Source organism: Emydura macquarii, unplaced genomic scaffold (genome assembly GCF_026122565.2).
Source record: "Emydura macquarii macquarii isolate MOO-44397 ecotype Brisbane River unplaced genomic scaffold, CSIRO-AGI_Emac_v2 contig_1254, whole genome shotgun sequence".
Classification (NCBI taxonomy): Eukaryota; Metazoa; Chordata; order Testudines; family Chelidae; genus Emydura; species Emydura macquarii.
The window spans coordinates 9559251-9577475 of record NW_027131391.1 but is presented as its reverse complement, the minus strand read 5'-3'; the positions used below and the strand labels follow the sequence as shown (position 1 = coordinate 9577475).

The 18225-nt window shown below is 52.7% G+C and overlaps 1 protein-coding gene across 2 annotated transcripts; it reads right to left on the bottom strand.

Annotated features, from left to right (window-relative positions):
* Positions 1-616: 616 nt before the first annotated feature.
* On the bottom strand, positions 617-18184 carry ZMAT5 (zinc finger matrin-type 5). Of its 2 annotated transcripts, none has more exons than XM_067550241.1 (6): positions 18073-18184; positions 14715-14865; positions 12952-13014; positions 12594-12674; positions 5160-5262; positions 617-880 (listed from the first exon to the last, which is right to left on the bottom strand). In XM_067550241.1, exons 2-6 carry the CDS (start codon positions 14839-14841, stop codon positions 751-753), a joined length of 504 nt encoding a protein of 167 aa, XP_067406342.1. In that variant the 5' UTR covers positions 14842-14865; positions 18073-18184; the 3' UTR covers positions 617-750. The 2 variants fall into 2 exon arrangements, with proteins under 2 accessions (XP_067406342.1, XP_067406343.1); XM_067550242.1 differs by having other exon boundaries at positions 18006-18109.
* Positions 18185-18225: the final 41 nt, after the last annotated feature.

Here is an 18225-nt window from a genome sequence, read left to right as displayed (position 1 = left end):
CTCCCTTCACAGGTCACCTATATGAACTGGCTGCTGGAGTCTTGAAGAAATAATACACCTAAACAGCGAGACAGGCTGGAACTAACATACTTTGCTCTCCCCAGCATATGGCTCTGTGAACAATCCAGACATTCCCATTGCTAGAGATGTCATTAGCCAAATGTCTAGACTCTAGATCCAACAGAGAGCATTAAAAGACAAAAATCATTGTGAAAGGAGCATGCACTGCAGGTTAATGCCACTTTAACCACAGGATTGTTGGATTGACCATCATCAGGAATCTGCCCCTAGAGCAGCCATCATGACTGGGGACGGCTGGCACAGACAGGTAGGTCTGGCTCCGTGCCTCAAAGACCACAGGATGGGGCTCATGCTAATCTCCATGAGAAAGGGCCTTCCATCCCAGCCTCACCAACGGGCAGGAAAACCCTGCTGCCTTGTGGGAATTACTGTGCAATGCAGTGCATGAGATACACAGGCTGGGATTCTGATAGGTTAGTCAATTTCGACGAGGAGAAAACTTCCAGCTGATCTACTCAACTCCCAGGAGGCTGGAAAAGACTACAGCGGGCAAAATACCATGTCCCCTAGGCTGCACAACCACACCAACCACAGCTGAGTTGAGCGACTTTTATTTAATTTAAAAAAATACATTAAGTAACACTGAACCTTTCCGACGGCAAACAGAGCCCCCTCTCCTCTGCGGGACACCTCCACACAGCTACCCAGCATCTCCCCTCCCTGCAGCCTTCATCCCCACTGCAGGTTGGCAGGGACTGGCCATCCTCCAGGGGGTGGGGCCTGAAGAGATGGGGGAAGGTCCTGTATTGGAGGCCAGCCAGGTGGGTACTGGAAAACCCATGTCTTCTCTGTCAGGGAACTGGGAGAGAGAAAGAAGGAGCAGCATGAGGTCAGATCCAGCCATCTTGAGTCATGGTGGTGCTCCCCAGCCATTCTAAGGCTCCCGTTGTCAGCCCAGTTTTTCAACAGCCACTATACCTGCCCCCACAAGAAACCAAACCTCCGTAAGTGTTAGAGGCCTCAAGGCTGTCTGGGAAGCTGATCGAAATCTGACACTTGGGAGAGTTGAGCCAGACAGCAGCAGCTGGTGAACAAAATAAGCAGTGGGGCCACAGCTAGCACAAGTCAACCCATATCTCTCCAACTCTCCTTGATCAGCCTTTCCAAGGAAAACCTGGGACTCTGGTTAGGAGGCAGCATGGGGAGAAGAGATGACAGAGGGATGTGTTTTCCTGGGGGAGAGAGCTGGTGGGGAAATGGGAAGGTGATGGATGGATGCAAAGCTGGGACATTCTATAGTCAAGGGCACAGGATAAATGCTGCTTTTTCATCCCTCTGTACACTCCTTTACTGCTCTCTCCTAGTCCCAACCTCTACCCCTCCTGGGTAGAACCAGTCACGTCTTCCCAGCAACAATCCTGGGCCAGCTAGGCACTTCCCAAAGGGCAGGATCTCTGTGCAAGCAGAGAGGGGCTGTTGAGATGACTGGGTGCTTTGTGACAGGCACCACTGCTGTGTGGGACAGCCTTTCCTGATCTAACCACCTGTGACATTCACACCTCTTCTCTCTGCTGTGCATCACTTAAGGGTTCTGCAGACACACAAGGATGTGCAAAATTAAGCCAGCTAATCGGCACACCCTCCCACCCACACCTATACACCTCATTGCTAGAACAGCTGCCACACGCCACAGCCTTGACTCTGCCCCCTAGGCATGCCAGCCTCCAGCTCCCCAGGGAGCGCACCTTCCCAAAGCTTTGCAGGGCAGGGGGGTCTTCAGGTTGGTTTGGTTGTTGTGGTGGGGATTTGAGGCCAGCATATCCCAGAGAGGCAGTCACCACCACGGCAGGTGGCATTTGCCCTGTGCTTGCTGCCTGAAGGGTGGAAGACCTGCAGTTAGCACTAACAAGCAGCCCCTCTGCCCAAAGCCCAGCACTTCCATGGCAGAGGTAAACTCCTCTCTCGCTCTGGAGAGGAGAATTAATCATTTTGCCCATCAGGGGCCAAAACCAGCCTGGGTGTCAGTCCATTATCTCTGGCACAGGGATGCGCCTGGCCCTTTAAATCTTCAATTTACAAGCAACCTGCCCCCTCTCCAGCAATTCCTCAGTGTAGAAGAAGAACTCATTCGTTCTCCAGTCCGAGTCCTGACAGCCGCTTTCACTGATTCTCAGGGGCTTCTACCTCTGATCCTCAGGCAGCTCTTTTTAATTGTCATGCCAGGATGAATGTAATCAAGCTCCTTTACATAATAGCGCTTATCCAGAGAATCGCAGCTCCCCTCCCCCGTCAGAACCCAGCCCGTGTGCTGGAATCGACTATTAAGTTTAGTGCGTTGCCTTTCGTGCTGTGTAAGTGGAATGATCATTTGAGCTAATGTTTATATCCCCTTGGTGGAGATTCTTACGGAGTTTGGATGACACTGCAGATGCTGTCAGCGTCTGTGGTAACATTGCTTGTGTCACATTTAGGCCTTGTCTACATGCAAAAGCTGTTCTGCTCTAACTAGACCGGTATGGCTAATGCCGTACAACCCCCTAGTGTGGACGCAGTTAGACCAGTGTAAGAGTGCATACAGCGGTGCAGCTATACCCATGCAGGAAGGGGAATACACTGGAGTAGTATATGACCCTTTCATAGCAGTGTAAGCACGTGCACGCTAGAGGTTGTACTGGTCTAATCATATTGGTAAAAAAATGTCACCCACCTAACCAAAATTATTCTACTGATACAAGAACTGTGTGGGAGGCAGGCTTTCCTGAGAGGAAGGACAGCTCAGTGGTTAGGGTAGCAGCCTGGAACTTGGGAGACATGGCTTCAATTCTCTGTCTGAACTTGGGCAAGTCACTCTGTCTCTCTATGCCTCAGTTTCCCCACCTGTACAGTGGTGATAATAGCCCCACCCTGCCTCACAGGGGTGTTGTGAAGATAACCACATGCTGATGGGGGCCATATATGTACCTTAGATAAGATTATTCATGGATTTCCTTCCACCTCAGCCTCCCTATCCAAAGAATGGCAGAGAACTGCATGGCTCAGGCAATAAGGATCAGACGGGAGCCTCTTGTATCGACGTCATCACTTCAAAGCCAAGCCAGGCCAGAAGGGGTGGCTGTTTGGGAGGATTATGTGAGACAAACTGGTGGGTCTCCAGTCACTCCCTGCAGGATCAGAGTCCCATGGTGTTACCTCAGCCAAGAGGACACAGAGTGAAGGGATACAGAAGCTCAGCTCCTCTTTTCCAGCCCCGGACATGGGCTGAGGCACAGCAGCAGGGGAAGCCTGTACCATTCCTGTGTCGTCCCCAGAGCTGCCCTCATTGGTAGCTGCTTTCACAAAAGTCAGAGATGGGAACGGCCTGTTGGATCCCCTAGTCCCACCTCTTTGCCAATGCAGACTGCTCCCCACAGCACTTTCTCTACTGTTTATTCTCATTTTAAACAGCTGGATGGCCTTTACAGACTCCAGCAGCCACAGAAAGCACTGGCTACATGAAGCAGGCACTCAGGGCATGTGTCTTTTAAGTCCATGTACCCACCATTGCGTTGTCTGACCCTTTCAGAGAACGGGTCACCTATCAGTGAGTTTCACAGAGTGTAAAGCCAGAAGGGACCACTGGATCACCACGTCTGACTTCCTGCCTCGCACAGGCCATTAAACCTCACCTGGACACCTACATTGAACCAGGGACGCCAGGGAAACAAAAACGTTGCAGTCCACAGGCAGAGAACAGGAGAGACCAAGGTGCCACCAACGCCTGAGACTCCATCAAAGGCAGGGAACTGATTAAGTGAGGTGTGCCCAGATGTTCCCAGCTGGCAACTCCATGCCCCACACTTCAGAGGGAGGAGAATGACCCTTCCTAGGATAAGCCAGGGAAACGGGCTACTTGCCCCTTGTCACTAACGTGCTCAGCAACATCTACGGCTGCCCATGCATTCGCTGGGGGCGTGAACGCCCCTGCAAAGGATCTCAGAGTGGAAAGCAAAGGCTCCTTCCCAGACAAAGCAGAACACATGGTTGGTCAGGACAGCAAAACAAGAAGGGCTGCTGGGCATCCTGTGGCTGTTTGCGTGGGTGAGCACAGCTGGTGGGACAGACACTTGCCATGTCTAAAGGAGGAGACGCTCTTAGATGAACGATACTCTGCACCTGGCTGGCAGATGCACCAGCAGCACCTATTGGAGTTACGAGGAGCTCAGCAAATCAAACACCCAGCATCCCATGCCCCCTGCCTGCTTCTAATGACTGACTTGTGGTCATTCCACCTGGTCCAGCAAAGCCCTGAAAGGGCTCCCTGACCAGGACAAACGCAAGGGGCAAGCACACTGTGTGGGTGCCAAAGTTATTCGTTGCAACAGGGCTCTGCTGCGGGTCTAAGAGCAGCCAAGCTGACAGATGGGATAAAAGGAAAGTCACACACCTAGAGACGCTCCAGAAGGAAGATCACGCCCAGACCAATGTGGAAGGGACAGGAGCAAAGAGAAAAGAACAAAACAGAGATCTGGCGCCTCACCAAGCAACAGCCAATTAAGCCTGCGGCATGGTCAGGTGAGTGAGACAATAGGCAATGCCAGGCTGTCAGAATGCCACTGGGAGGGGCTGGTTCCATTCTACTGCTAGCAAACCAGATGGCAGGGGCTGTGCAGAGAGAACAAGAGAGGGCGGGGAAGCTGTCATCAAGCCAGGCTCAGCAGTCTGTCCCTGGAACTCGGGTTGTTAACGACACAGCGCTTTAGCGGCATTTTCCGCCCAGAGATCTCCAAGCACTTCGTAAAAGGGAGTGAAATATCACTAGCTCGCTTTAGGTAGGGAAACCGAGAGAGAGAGAGAGAGCAAAGCTGAGATTTTCAAAGCCACGAGCGCACGCACCCCTGGTCTGTGCCTGCAAGTCCAGATCTGCACAAGTGGGTAGGTATGAGGCACACACCAGCTTTGAAATCCAGGCTTTAAGTGACTTGCCCAAAGGGCCACAGCAAATCCACAACAGGGTCTCCTGATTCCCAGCTCCCACACTCAATGCACTAGCTGAGACTCTGTTCGGACTAACCTCCACCACCTTTAAGATTCAGGGGGGCCAGGCTGAAGGACAGGACCATCTCTACTGACTTGGGGGGGTGGCTACCAGCCCCACATACCTGTTGCTCTGTGCCAAGCTCAGCCTCTTCGCGGTCTTCTCCAGCCAGTCCTCGACTGAGCCGGCTGGGACATCTGCTCCTTCATCCTTTGACCTCCTCTCCTCTGTTTGGGGGAGAAAAGGTGAGGAGGGACCCGTCAGCGCACCAGCCCTGCAATCCATTCACTCCATTAAACCCACTGCTCATCAGCCTGCAGCCATTTCCTTGCAGTCTATCAATAGTTTCTTCAATACCGCCCGGCCACGGCAGCCCCTCCTCCCCGGCTGGCCACCTGCAACCTGCTTGCCCTGGCCGGCGCACACCGCAGGAGCAGCCATTGCCAGACACATGCCCAGCAGGCAGAGAATCAGTGTAGGTGTGTGTTCTCTCCTGCGGCACTTAGCCTCTGCTGGCCCACAGCCCTGAATGATTTCCAAGGCCCTGTCCCTCCAATTGGCAGGGAAGTAACCAGACATCTCTGCCCGGGCTAGATGACTGCAATGAGAGTGTTTGTATCAATCGATGCAGTGAGCAAGTTGCAGGAGTGTGAAAGGTTCAGAGTGTGCATCCATATCTCTCTCTCTCTCACACTCACGGTTTCAGCTGGAAGATAACAGGGACCCTGCCTAGGTTTGTTCTTAAGGCATTTGCTGCTCAGCACATCGCAATCCCAAACACTTGGGGGGCAGGCCAGAGCCACAGCCAGAGGGATTGCTGGATCAATAGTCAGTCCAGTCCAACAGCCTGTCTCTGACCAGGGCCAGTCCCAGGTATTTCAGAACATAGCACAATGGGAGGCTAACCTTCCTTAACCTCTGCTCAGCCAGCCAAGGAGAGGAGGGGGTGAAAGTGACTGTCGCCTTTGCACTCTCTTGACCCCTTGGGCTATCAAGAACCTTTTTAGCCCCAGCACAAGAGAGAGCAGCCTCAGGACTGTGATAGCTTACCACATCTGGTAATATCCTCCTAGGGACTGTTCTGCCAGCTGGCGGTAGCCAGAGTTACACCCTTTTCTGTGGTACGCACCCTACGCCCAGAGAAAGCACGATACAGAGCCAGCTATCGGGGCTCTAAGATCTCCCTCCAGTGGGGGAATCCCCAATTAGGGCGGTATAATGCCCCCAGAACAGCATGAAGGAACAATGACACTGGCCAGAATCTAGGCTTCTGTGCTGACACTAACAACACAATCACAGCCTGGCAGAAGACAAGGCAGACAACCCGTGAGACGCTCAGAGCTTCGGGAGTCTGCAGCCCAGGTTAACGTTTCCATCCGATGGAACTGGGAACACAGCTCCCTAAAACACTCCGAAATTAACAAAAGGAAACTGAACATCAAGTCCTGTCTTGCCTCTCTGGCAATGGCCAGCAGCGCCTATTGGGTACAGAAGCACCAAGACTAGGTTACAATGGCTCTAAAGGGAATTCTATACTGGGACAGACAGACGGACCCTGGGGAACCCTCTGGCTCCCTGACAAACAGCCTGTGCTGCCCAGTGGCCCCTGCCGCAAGGCCCTGCTCAGCACCAAGACATCATAGATCACGCTTTTAAGCAAAATATTATACATTTCCAGACAGGCTGCAAAATTAATATCACTCCAGCAGAGTGAAGGATCACTCCATCCTAATGGTAGCAACCAATTAATCATCTGCCTGGTGAATATTGATGAGGAGAGCAGCCATGTGCTACACAATGAGCAGCTGGAGATGGATCATTTGCCATACCCGGTATCTCAGCCCTTGCTGAAGGGGATCGGTTTGATCACACTGGCTGCGTGTCACTCTACAATGCAGCGAGGAGGGTCTCTGCTGGAGCGTGCCGTTCTCCATGGAGAGTGGGGAGCGATCCCCAGTTTAGAATGGCCACCCAGCAGCGGTCCCAAACCAAAGGCCTGATCAGAAGGGGTGCACAGGGGAGGTAGGAATGACAGTCTAGTGCAATGGTTCTCAAACTGGGGGGCACGAGATGGATCGTGGAGGGTGCCATGAGCAGAGCTTGAGAAGGCATGGGGAGCAATGCCCCCCCAAACTTATGATGGAGCCATCTCCCCCTGCTGGGTGAGGGGCACTGGGCTGAGAGTGGGGATGGGCGGCAGTGGGGATCCCAGTGCCTCACACGGGCAGCCCCGGGCAGGTGTTGGGAGATCCTTAGGAGGGCAGTGGAGGCAGGGGAGGCACTGCTGGCAGAGCAGGGGACAGAGCCGGTCCAGCTCCACACTCCACACTTTGCACAACTGCTTTCGTCTCCAGTCAAGAGAACTCTCCCGGCAGTTGCCACTCACCTCCGGCAGCAGCAGCCCCCTCAGCCGCTGCTGGGTACAGTCCCCGTCGCTGCCGCTCTGCAGGCTCCTGGAGGCCGCGGCAGCAGTAGCGCAAGTGTAAGGGGTCTGTTAGCCCCTCACTGAAACTTAATGGTTCTTTTTGGTTGGCATCTCTTGAGTAAGCGGGACCCTGAAGCAGACACAGCCCCCAGGGCCAGTGGGGAGAGGCCAACTCAGGGCAGCCTGATTGACAGGGCGGGCAGGCCAATGAGAGAGCCAGGAGGGGGTGGGAGCCCCACTCTCCCTGTGAGCTGGAGCTGCTGCCTGGGCAGAGCGGGGCTGGGCTAAGGACAAAGCAGCCAGCATCTGGGAGGCCAGAAGAAGAGCACAGAAAGCTGAGCTGAGCTGAGCTGACCCGACCCACAGCAGCAGAACCAGAGGGGCACCCCAGAGAGCCAAGCCGAGCAGAGCGCAGCTGCACTGAAGCAGAGCGAAGCAGGAGCTGGGGCTGGAGCCGTCTGGAGCTGGGTGCGGAGGCCAGAGAAGGAGCCCAGGGAGCTGAGTGGAGCTGGCCCACAGCAGCAGAGCCAGAGGTGTTGGAGGCCCAGTACAATTTGAGCTGCTTGACCACTGTCCTACAGGCCCAGCATAGCGTCAGTTGCTTGCTTGGCTATTCTGACCCCTGTAGCATGACATCTTCCAGCTGGCAGAGACTGAATAACTCACAGATGTCTCAGTTTCTGCTCAGCACGGCACATCATAAGACAAAATACAGATACTGTATTGCTTGCAGCTGCACACAGATAGTGGTGATGGGAACAAGACGTTATCCTGGAACATCTGGGGTACACTGTTTTATTGCCAAGGGGCATACTTTTACTCCACCCCTCCTATCACCAGATGTTGCTTTGACGACCCCAATTATCATGGTAAGAATGGAATGTAGTTAAGGGTGGAAACCCAATGTAGGTAATTAGCATATGTGATAATGAGAGATAATTAGGTGAAGTTTGTTTATGGAAGGGTATAAGTAGTCACCATTTAGACAAAGGGGGGCGCTCCATCAACACCTGACTCCGCAGGAGGTGCTGCTGGTTGGACCAGAGGATCCACTGACTCCCTGGCAGGGCCCCTGAAGAAAGCCGTTCCTGTATGCAGCCTTCTGAGTGACTGCTTAGCTCTCCAGGCTTAGTGAGTATGATATATTATAGTTAATTTTAGGCTTTGTATCTAACTAGTATATTTATAGAAAACCTTGCACATTAAACCTTATTGATCTGCAAATCAGGCGTGCCCTGTCTCACTGGTATCCACACTGGTCACAAAGTGTCCAGAATCAACAAGGACATCCCAGAGAGCAGAGCTAAGCAGAGCCCAGGACAGCTGCACTGAGCAGAGCAGGAACTGGGTCTGGAGCCGGGTGTGGTGAGCAGTTGGGGAGAGCAAGGGGGACCCTGGGAGTGTGTGGCTACTGCCAGAGCAAGTGTCTGACTCTCTGCATCCCTGCAGCGTAGCCAGGCCTGGACAGTGGGCCTGCGACGTGTGACACAGACTGTGAACCTCCCTCACACCCCAGAGACACTGTTTGTGGTGCCCCATGCCAGGGGGCAGTGTTGGGTGTTTTCCTTTAATCTTTCTCCTCTTATTTTTTTTATTTGATTTTTGATTGCTGTTTGTGTAATAAATTGTCTTGCTTTGCACTGTGTGCAATGATCAGTGGGTCAGGGAAGCGCCCAGTGCAGAGTTAGTACCCCCGAGTGGGGACACCCTAGCCTCTGCCCTAAGGGACCATGGCAAGATTGGAGGTTGAGCCCCAGGAATCCTGGGCCCAGCCTTGTCGGGGTTACAGGGACCCCACCACACAGGAGAGTGGGAGGGAGCCCTCGAGGTTAGGTAGGCCTCTGGGTAAAGAGAGTGGGAGCAGGGACTCAGATCCTTTCGCTACCCCATTCTATCGGGGTAGTGTATAAGCAAGGAAAGTTCCCCACACTTGCGGGCCCATTCCCCCGCTTACATAATGATAATCCCGACAATGAGGTGCGATTCCCCACCGCTGCTGCTGCCCCTCCTGCCCCCAATTAAGCAGTCAAACTCCCCCTATGATACATAGGCCCCGTTTTTTCTGAAAGTGGGGAGAGGGTGCGAGGGAAAATGGGGGTGCAATTGTTACACAAAAGTCCATGGGGGGATTCCATTTAAAAAGTTTTGAGAACCACTGGTCTAGTGGACAGGGCACTGAACTGGGATTCAGGAGCCCTGGGTTCAGGTCCTGGCTCAGCCAAGGACACACCAGACATCTATGGGCAAGTCCTTTAATCTCAGTTTCCTCATCTGTAGAATGGGTATAACATTTCCGACCAGGCTGAATCTACAAGTGAGCATGAAGTACTTGGATACCACGGTAATGAGGGTCACAGAAGTACTTAGACAGGCTTTTCTCCTGCATCTACCACGTACACAGACAGACAGTCAGCAGCAATGGCAGCAAGACTAGGGTGTTCGTTTCCAAGCCAAATGACAGCTAATTAAAGAGCGACTGTAATGAGTAAAGTGCCTCTCTAATGACTCCGTGAGGGGATTCCAGATTTATCTTCTCTGTGTGGCTTCCAGAGCAAGTTTGTTCAGTTACAGAAGAATAAAAAAATCAGCTTTCGACAGCGTTGCAAAGCTCATCTGGGATCAGAGAGTCACCCAGGGTTCTCTCAGCATCTGACATCATCAGGTGTTACAAAGAGAGATGGGCCAGAACCAAACCCTCACCGCAGGACAACCCAACGCACCCAGAGCAAGCTCAGATCCAGATCTGAACTTTGGGCCCCTCTCTGGTTAGGAAGATTCTGTGCTCAGAACTTCTCTGCTTACTCTGCAGCAGTGCATGAATGTGAGGGGACTCTGGCACTTGCTCATAGCTGGACGGGCTAGCCAGGGCCAACGAGAGACTGGTGTGTGTCGGTACCATGAGCAGGAGTGACAGCGCAGCCAGGATCCAGTCACTGTGAGCAAGTAGATGCCAATTTTAGTCACTTTTCCTGACCATAACTGCATTTAAGGTGACAACCCTCACTGCTGTTTGATGCAGCAGATCCAGCCAGCGAATTCCCTGATGCAGTACATCCTCCCTACCATAGAAGGAATCTGTTGCTCACTTACATGCACACTGGAGTGGCAGCAGAGACAGCTAAAACCAAACTGGTCTTGATGCCTAAGCCAGCGTAAAGCAAGGAATGGTATAGAAAATCCCCTATTTTACCTTCAAATGTGACACAAACAGGGGGACACCCACTTCAATTAAAAGGCAACAAATTCTTTAAAATTATTCCCTTTGATTGTAACACAATACATTAACCAGTGGAACCCACTGCCACAAGATTATTGAAGTCAAGCATTTAACTGGATTCAAGAAAGGATTTAACATTTATATGACTAATAAGAGCAGGCATATTAGACAGGAAAATTAGAAAAGGATCGAAGCCCTCATGCTTTAGGGCATAACCCAACCACTACCAGGGCTTAGGAGGAAACTTCCCGAAGGGGCAGGCTCTTCCTTAACTTTTCCTTATGGGCTTTCTTGCACCTTCTTCTGAAGTATCTGGTGCTGGCCACTGTTGGCAATGTGAGGCCGGGCTAGATGGGCCTCGGGCCTGAACTAGTCTGGTAATCTCTACATCCCACGTGCAACATACCGAAGAGAAGCAGAGCTAGGCAGCTCTATGGACACAGCCAAAGGTAGATTTTTCCCTCCCTTGACTCCATCTGAGGCACAGCAACTGATGAGCTCTGGGACTGCTGCACAAGGAGAGAGACCCACCTGGCAGCTGTTTGCTGCTCCCATCCCTTGCAGCTGTGTCTTGTGGTACAGAAGAACCAGCACCAAGTTAAAATGGATGTAAAGGGAATTCTTTGCTGGACGGATGCACGGACCCGATGGAGCTCACTAGCTCCCTGACAAACAGCTCGTGTTACCTAGTGCCATCACCCGAGGCCATCCTAAATCCTGGCCTGGCCTCAGCAGTCCTGGAAGGCACTGCTGCCTACTCCACATGGCCCATACCCCTGGCTAATTGCAGTCTGCTCCCACCTGACCCCTGCAGTGAATAGCATTAACACCACTGTACCCTGGATGTCTGCAACTCTCCCGTCATCTGGCTCCATTTTAGAAGCCCAGCCGCATCTGACTCAATGTCCCACACCTGCGAATATGATCACGCTGCATGGGATGTGTCAGTTCTGCCTTGCGCAAGCTGTGTTCTCCAGCCATTCATCTTATCCAAGTCTTCCATGTTTTCAGATCCCACCTGCCTTCCCCTTCACGGCCTTAAAAACCATCTCCAGAGAGCCCCCGCAAGCCCTTCTCAGGCAAAACTCTCCTGCACATCCCCAGACTGACTCAGCAACAGTCAGGGCTAGTTTGTGTTGTCTCTCTCCCTCCCGCTCTTTTGAGTCCACAGCAAAGCCATCTTATCTGAATGTGATCCCAAATGAAGGTCGGAGGGCCCAAGAATCCCCAACACACACACCTTTGCCAGTGTATGGCTGTTCCCTGCTAGGCTGTATCAATGCAATACTCCACCTCCCCTGGAAGTGTGGCCAAGTGACCTGCCCGGAGATCAACGTCTGACCCTCAGGTTCTTAACTGGCCCAGGGGAGCAGCCTCCAGCAATTTCCTTAACCCTGCCCCATCCCAAGCTCCACTAGCCCACATGCAGAAACCCTGACCCCAGTGTGGGAAGGGGCTGGGGGAACCACACAAGTCTGAGTTCGGGGATGTGATGCACTGCCGCCCCCTGCTGGTGACAATTCATATAGCAGGCTAACAAAGCCCTCTCCCAGCCATGCCGCATAGAACCCACCAGGCCCTGACAGCCACCGTCTGATGCCCATTAGTGGACTGCAGCTCTGCGCAGTAACACACACAGGTCTCCCTGGGCCAGGAGATCAGGAGAAGAATCCATATAGGAAACTGCTCCATCTCCAGTAATGTTGCAGGCTCAGAAGATGAGGAGGGGCTGGGAGGCTGGCAGGATGGATTTGCACTGATCATTCCTTGAGCTGCCCATGTCCACAAGCCGTCATTGCACACCTGCTCCTCTGCGCCCCCTTTGCCCCACTACCACTCTGCAGCCAGGGTTCATGGTCCTTCTCACAAATCACTTGGCAGTTTCTTGTTCCATCCTCCCTTCTCCCAATACCCACCTTGTACCTGTGCGTTCAGCTTCTCCAGATCCTCCTCAGTCATGTGGGAGAATCGGCAGTTGAACCCAAAGTCGCACTGCCCTGGAATGAGACCCATGTGCAGGCAGATTAGAGCAGCGTGCAGCCAAATAGCAGAGGACCAGGCCTGGCCTCCCCCACGCAACTGCACAAACCCACCTCCATCTTTTCCTTTCTATGTGCATGTGCACAGGGGGTCCACACAGGTACCGCCACACTGTGTGTGGCATACAGGTGCCAGGCCGACCCAGAGCAGCACTGAACTGGCTAACAAAGGGATTTTTTGAGCTAGAGCACCCGAGTTACCACTGTATGAAAAGACACCATGCAAAAAACTAACCTGTTTGCAGAAACTTCCTGCAGGGCTTCTTGCTCTGCTCCTCCAGCAGGACAGCAGCAGCATCTGGGGGAGGCAAGAAGTGAGAGAGATGGGAATGAGTAGAGCCACCTCACCCAAAACCCAGGCACCCCGCAGCCACCTGGTGAAAGATCGTCTTGCACAAGGGCCTGCAGCACACCAGAATCACATGCAGGTCAGCTGCACGGTGAGCAGCCATTTCACATAAGAGCCGTGAGCAGCAACCATGGAAAGCTTGCTGCAGGACAATTGCTGACTAACACATTCCTTGTTTGCAGGCTCTGCCCTGCATCTCACCGGCTTCGGAAGATCTGCTTGTTTTCTTTCTGCTACACGCTTCCTCCCCAGCGGCGCGACAGAAAAACAAGCATGAGGGCAGAGCAAGGACAGTCGGCAAAGCTCACAGGGCAGAGACAGACTCCAGTTCAAACATGGTAACTGGGGGTGTGCAGCAGTTCTGGAAGCTAGGCCCACAGCATCTCAGGCTGGGCATCCAGGACCCCACGGCAAAAGTGGCCTGTAATGACTATTGAGATTGTGCTCTGGAAACCCCTAGCAGTGAACGAGCCTGGAGAGCCATGCTCAGCCCTGGTGGGGTAACTCCCACAGATTTCAATGGAAAGTGCAGCTGCTAATGCCAGGGCTGTATTCAGACTGGAGGTGGGAATCCCTTGCTAGCCGAATGGAAGGTGACCTCTGCACATCCAGGTGGGGGCAGGTCACTGGGACAGCAGCATGAGAGAGGCCTGGGAATGAACCAACATACAGACTGGCTAGTGGTTAGGCAGCTTGCCCTGCCCCCAGTGACCCTGGCAGGACCCCACTGGGCGGTGCTGTTGGTCCTTCCAAACTCAGCAATACAGTCACCTAAACTTCCACAATCCAGACTGCACGAGGCAAGCTTCCTGCCCAGCCCAAGCTCACCAGTGCCATGCTGTGCCCAAGTCAGCGAGCAGGGCGATTTGTCTGACTCAGTCGGTCTCTGACTCCTGGCCCATGGGAGCCACAGCAAAGACCATGCAATTTCACCAAGGTGCAAGGGCATCTCCGTGGCTACAGCTGCATCTTCCAGCATAACTCCACGCCTGCTTCTGCCTCCTCTGCCCAAACCCTGAGTGCCACGTTCCTCCCGTGTCCTCCCACAGCCCCCATGGCTGGCGACAGGCCGAGGGCAGTCCCTGTGACTGTCCCAATGTTTGCTACTGGGATCCCTGTCCTAGCCATCACCTCTCACACAACCACTGTAGCCCTGGCCATCCCTCAACCCCTCTAATCACCCTCAGCCACAGTGCTGCAGACTCCGGCTCTCATACCAAGCAGCACCTTTTCTCCCCATCACACACACCTGCCTCCCCCAGCTCACAATAGCCCTCTTGGGTTTCAGAAGCCTCCTAACTCACTCCCAGGGTTCATCTCTCTCTATAGCCCTCGGACAGCACATGCCTCCTCTGAGCCTCACTACTGCTGGTGCAAGAGCCTTCTCCTTTGCACTCCTACCATCTGGAGCAAACTTCCTGATTCTTTCCTTCTCCTTTCAAATCTCACCTGATACCCAGGATTCCTCCCCCAGTGCGATATTGCTGTCTCTGAAATAACCTGGCAGCCATACCACCAAGCCTGGGAGGCACCCTGTGACACATTGGCATGAATGATGCTGGATACATGCTGATCCAGCCTCACTAACTGACCTACTCCCATGACTGCCGCCCGGAAGGAGAAGGTTTGGCTCAGCTGGCAGGACCCACCTCGGAACAGGTCATACCAGGCCTTCTTGGCCCTCAGGTGCTGCACCCCGTTCAGGTGCTTCTTCCTGTTGTGAAGGTTGTCTTGAAAGGATCGGTCACAGTAGTCACAGAAATACCTCTTCCCCATTTATCCTCCGTCAGACAGAGCGGCCTGGAAAGCAGCATCAGACAGATGGTCAGTTCCTTGCAGGTTCCTTCCCAGGGACCTAGTGATCCCCAGAGAAACACTCTCAGCTGCTGCTTGCAGAGGACAAGGATTTGCACCCTCTAGAGGTGTATATTGGAGAGGGCTGGAGAGAAAGGGGTGAGACAGGCTAATTGATACTATTGCCCCTCCCCCCAAGACATGGGAACTACCAGTTTAGCACTGCTGCATGTCCCTTCCATGGTGTCTTGCTCCCAAAGCGGTGGGAGTATGGCTAAACACACCTCCTCCCCAGGCTGTAACCAGAGCAGGGTGAGCAGGGCATTGGAGCTAGAGCAAATCCTGCTAAGCTCTCACGTCAGCCAGCCACACCGGCAACTCAAAGGACCATAAATAAATAAATAAATCACTGCTACAAAGTCAAGCCCCTACAAATCTATCAGCCTCTCACAGAATGAGAAAGGAGCAATGCCTCTTCCATTTGCTTCCAGTGCAAGATTCCTCAATGCCTGTATCAGCCACTGCACAGATACAAGGGGCTAGAGGAATCACACTCACCTCAGGGCAGAGGGTTCAGAGGAATTGAATAAAAATGCCTCTCTTTACATCTCCCTTTGTTTTCTAGGTACCTGATGGATAATAAAATATTTTGATAAGAATAAGAAAGATGGGCTCGCTCTCAGGTGCTGATTACCCTACTGGCAAACAAACCATGTTATCCAGAATGATGGCTAAGTCTAGCTCTTGCCAGTAAAGTGCTACCATGGCTTGGAGGTGGCCAGGAGTTTCAACCCCGGGGAGCTCTTAAACTCTGCAGGACTGAAGCTCTGTTCTGCAGCCCTGGAAGACTCAACCCATCTTCTGTTTATCTACTTCAATGTGCACCCACTTTCCCCCCTCTTCTACCTGACGTACTACAAACTTTGGTAGCCAATTGTGGAATCCAGCACTAGGTGTCTCTCAGCAGCCAGCTAGCTTTTGGAATTGGTAGGGGAACGTTCTTACAGCTTTCCACCACTGTAATGGGCCACTACCAGCTTTTATTGTTGTTTTTAAAGTTTCTATTTTCAAAGCCCTCTGGTATCTGATTCCATGGGATAGGCCAACAGCTGACATTAACACAAACTCTAAATCTCAGCCACCTGCTTCTGCACTCTATTTTTACTCCCATTTCCACAAAAACAGATCTCAGACCAGGGAAAATGAGCCTGATTTCTGCAATGGATCCACAGACAAAATACCCATGGAGTTCACTGAGAATTCCATGTCCAGAAAAAATTACAGCATCAGACCCTGAGAAAATGAATTTAAACCTTTACTTTTCTTTATTTGCATTTTCCATCATTCTGGCCCCATAACTGCAGAAACTAATTCACAAAATAAACAGCAGCAGCAAAGAGAGAATTCTTGTAGATTTCAGAAAATACTACTTTCTACAGAGCTAACATCCTTTATGGCGCTAGCTCCTGAATTCTTATAGCAAGTCAAACTATGGGGGGGGGGGGGGGGGGGGGGGGGATATAATAAAGATCTATTAGAGGGTCACTGGGTACACCCTAACAATAAGGGGGTTTTAAACACAAAATGTTTGTTTACAAAGAGTCAGAGCAATAAATATTTTCATCTTCTATATAAAATTTCAATTACAAGTCATTTGTTTGGATTTGTACAATCCTCTGTAGTCCAGCAATCCAGACTCTTCAGCACTGGAAATCAAAGTGAAACTGAGCCCTGCATGATCAGAGCTTTGTTTTGTATCTTTATCCTTAACTCATTTTTAAAATAATGTTTTCCCACTTTAAAATCTTTTCAGAGCAACCTTTTTAAAAAGCAACAGCACAATGCAGTGAGTGCAGCAGCTAGCATACCCACATGACTTGGGTACTTGAAAAGGCCCATGGCACACTGCATAATCGCATCCCCTCCGTCTCTAAGGGACCTTTCACTCATTTCACTTATAGGTGTATGCCAACTCCGGGACAGGGAAGAAGATGCAGAAGAGAACATGTGTCAGACTTGTTTTCATCTGGGGGCAACTGATATTTTTTGTACTGGAGGACCCTGAAAAATTGCATCTGGGCCTCTCTCTCACTTTCCTGCTTCCCCATAGCCCAGGCTCATAGCCATTTCAGCCACCCTAGGTATCTAGGCCAGAGTTTCTCAATTAAATTTCCCTGCAAAACCCTTTAGGCATGATGTCACTTTATCGCGGAACCCTAACAGTGTTTCCGCGGAACCCCAGGGTTCCACAGAACACCAACTGAGAAACACTGATCTAGGCAGATGTGAAGTCATTTAAAGCCAAGCATCAAGCTTACGAGATCCAGCTACCAATTTATGCGTTCAGATCTCTGTGGTAACAAGTGAAACCAGGGGAGTCTGCTAGTATCTCTCCCTGATGACATGAGGTCAGATTCCGATCTCATTTACACCAGTGTAAATCCAGAATAACTCCACCAACTCCAATGGATTTAGTCAGGTGTCACACCAGCATAACTGTGCTCAAACTCCAGCCAAGTGAGACTACTTTACAGGCTTATTAGGAAGATTGCCTTAACAGAAGAGATCCTCAGCAATTACCACTGAAAAATTGCAGCTGAGTTTTCAAAGCCACCTAAGAGATAGATACACTTAATTCCTATCATCATTAATGGAAACTGGGTGTCCAAACCTCCTAGGCAACTTCCCCGCCTTTCCCAGTCTCTGGCACAGACAGTGGGGCGCAGCGAGCTGCAGGGGTGCTTTGGCGCGCACCTTTCCTGGGGGTCTCTGGGGAGAGCGGGGCGCAGGGGGCTGCAGGGGGGGTTCACGGGGCAGCCCCGCGTTTGCAGGAGACAGTCACTTTGTTCTGCACGGAGCGGGGCTACCTCCGCGGCTCCAGCGCCTGCCACCGAGCCCGGACACGGGCCCGGGCCCGGACCCAGCGATGGCCCCGCGCCGCCGCGCTCCCCCTAGGCCTGAAACGGCACCGGCCCTTAGCGGCAGGGCCGGCGGCAGGCCTGAGGGCCCAGCGGTTCCGGCCCAGCCAGGCCAGCCCCGAACGCTCCCTCTCGGCTCGACCTGACCCCCCCGGGCCGGCTCGGCTCCAGGGAGCACCGGGCCGGCCCCCGGCCCCACGCGCTGGGGGAGGCCCAACGGCCACTCGCCTCCCCACAGACACGGCCCGGCCCGCCCGGCTCACGGGCCCCGCCAGGCCCAGCCTGCACCTCCTACCGTCGCGCGCTCACCCCACGCACGGCCTGCCGGCCGCCGGGCCAGGGCTTGTCGTTCTTTGCTGCCCCCTGCCAGGGCAGGGACTACATCTCCCAGAAGCCTCATCGCCGAGAGACCTGTGGTCGGAGGCGAGCTTAGCGCTGTGCATGCTGG

Excerpts from the sequence above, each read along its gene's own strand:
- ZMAT5 (XM_067550241.1), bottom strand. The coding sequence starts at position 14,841 with ATGGGGAAGAGGTATTTCTGTGACTACTGTGACCGATCCTTTCAAGAC. Across the intron at positions 12,675-12,951 it reads CAGGAAGTTTCTGCAAACAG|GGCAGTGCGACTTTGGGTTC; the intron begins GTTAGTTTTTTG and ends GTCTCATTCCAG. Across the intron at positions 881-5,159 it reads AGCTTGGCACAGAGCAACAG|TTCCCTGACAGAGAAGACAT; the intron begins GTATGTGGGGCT and ends TCTCTCTCCCAG.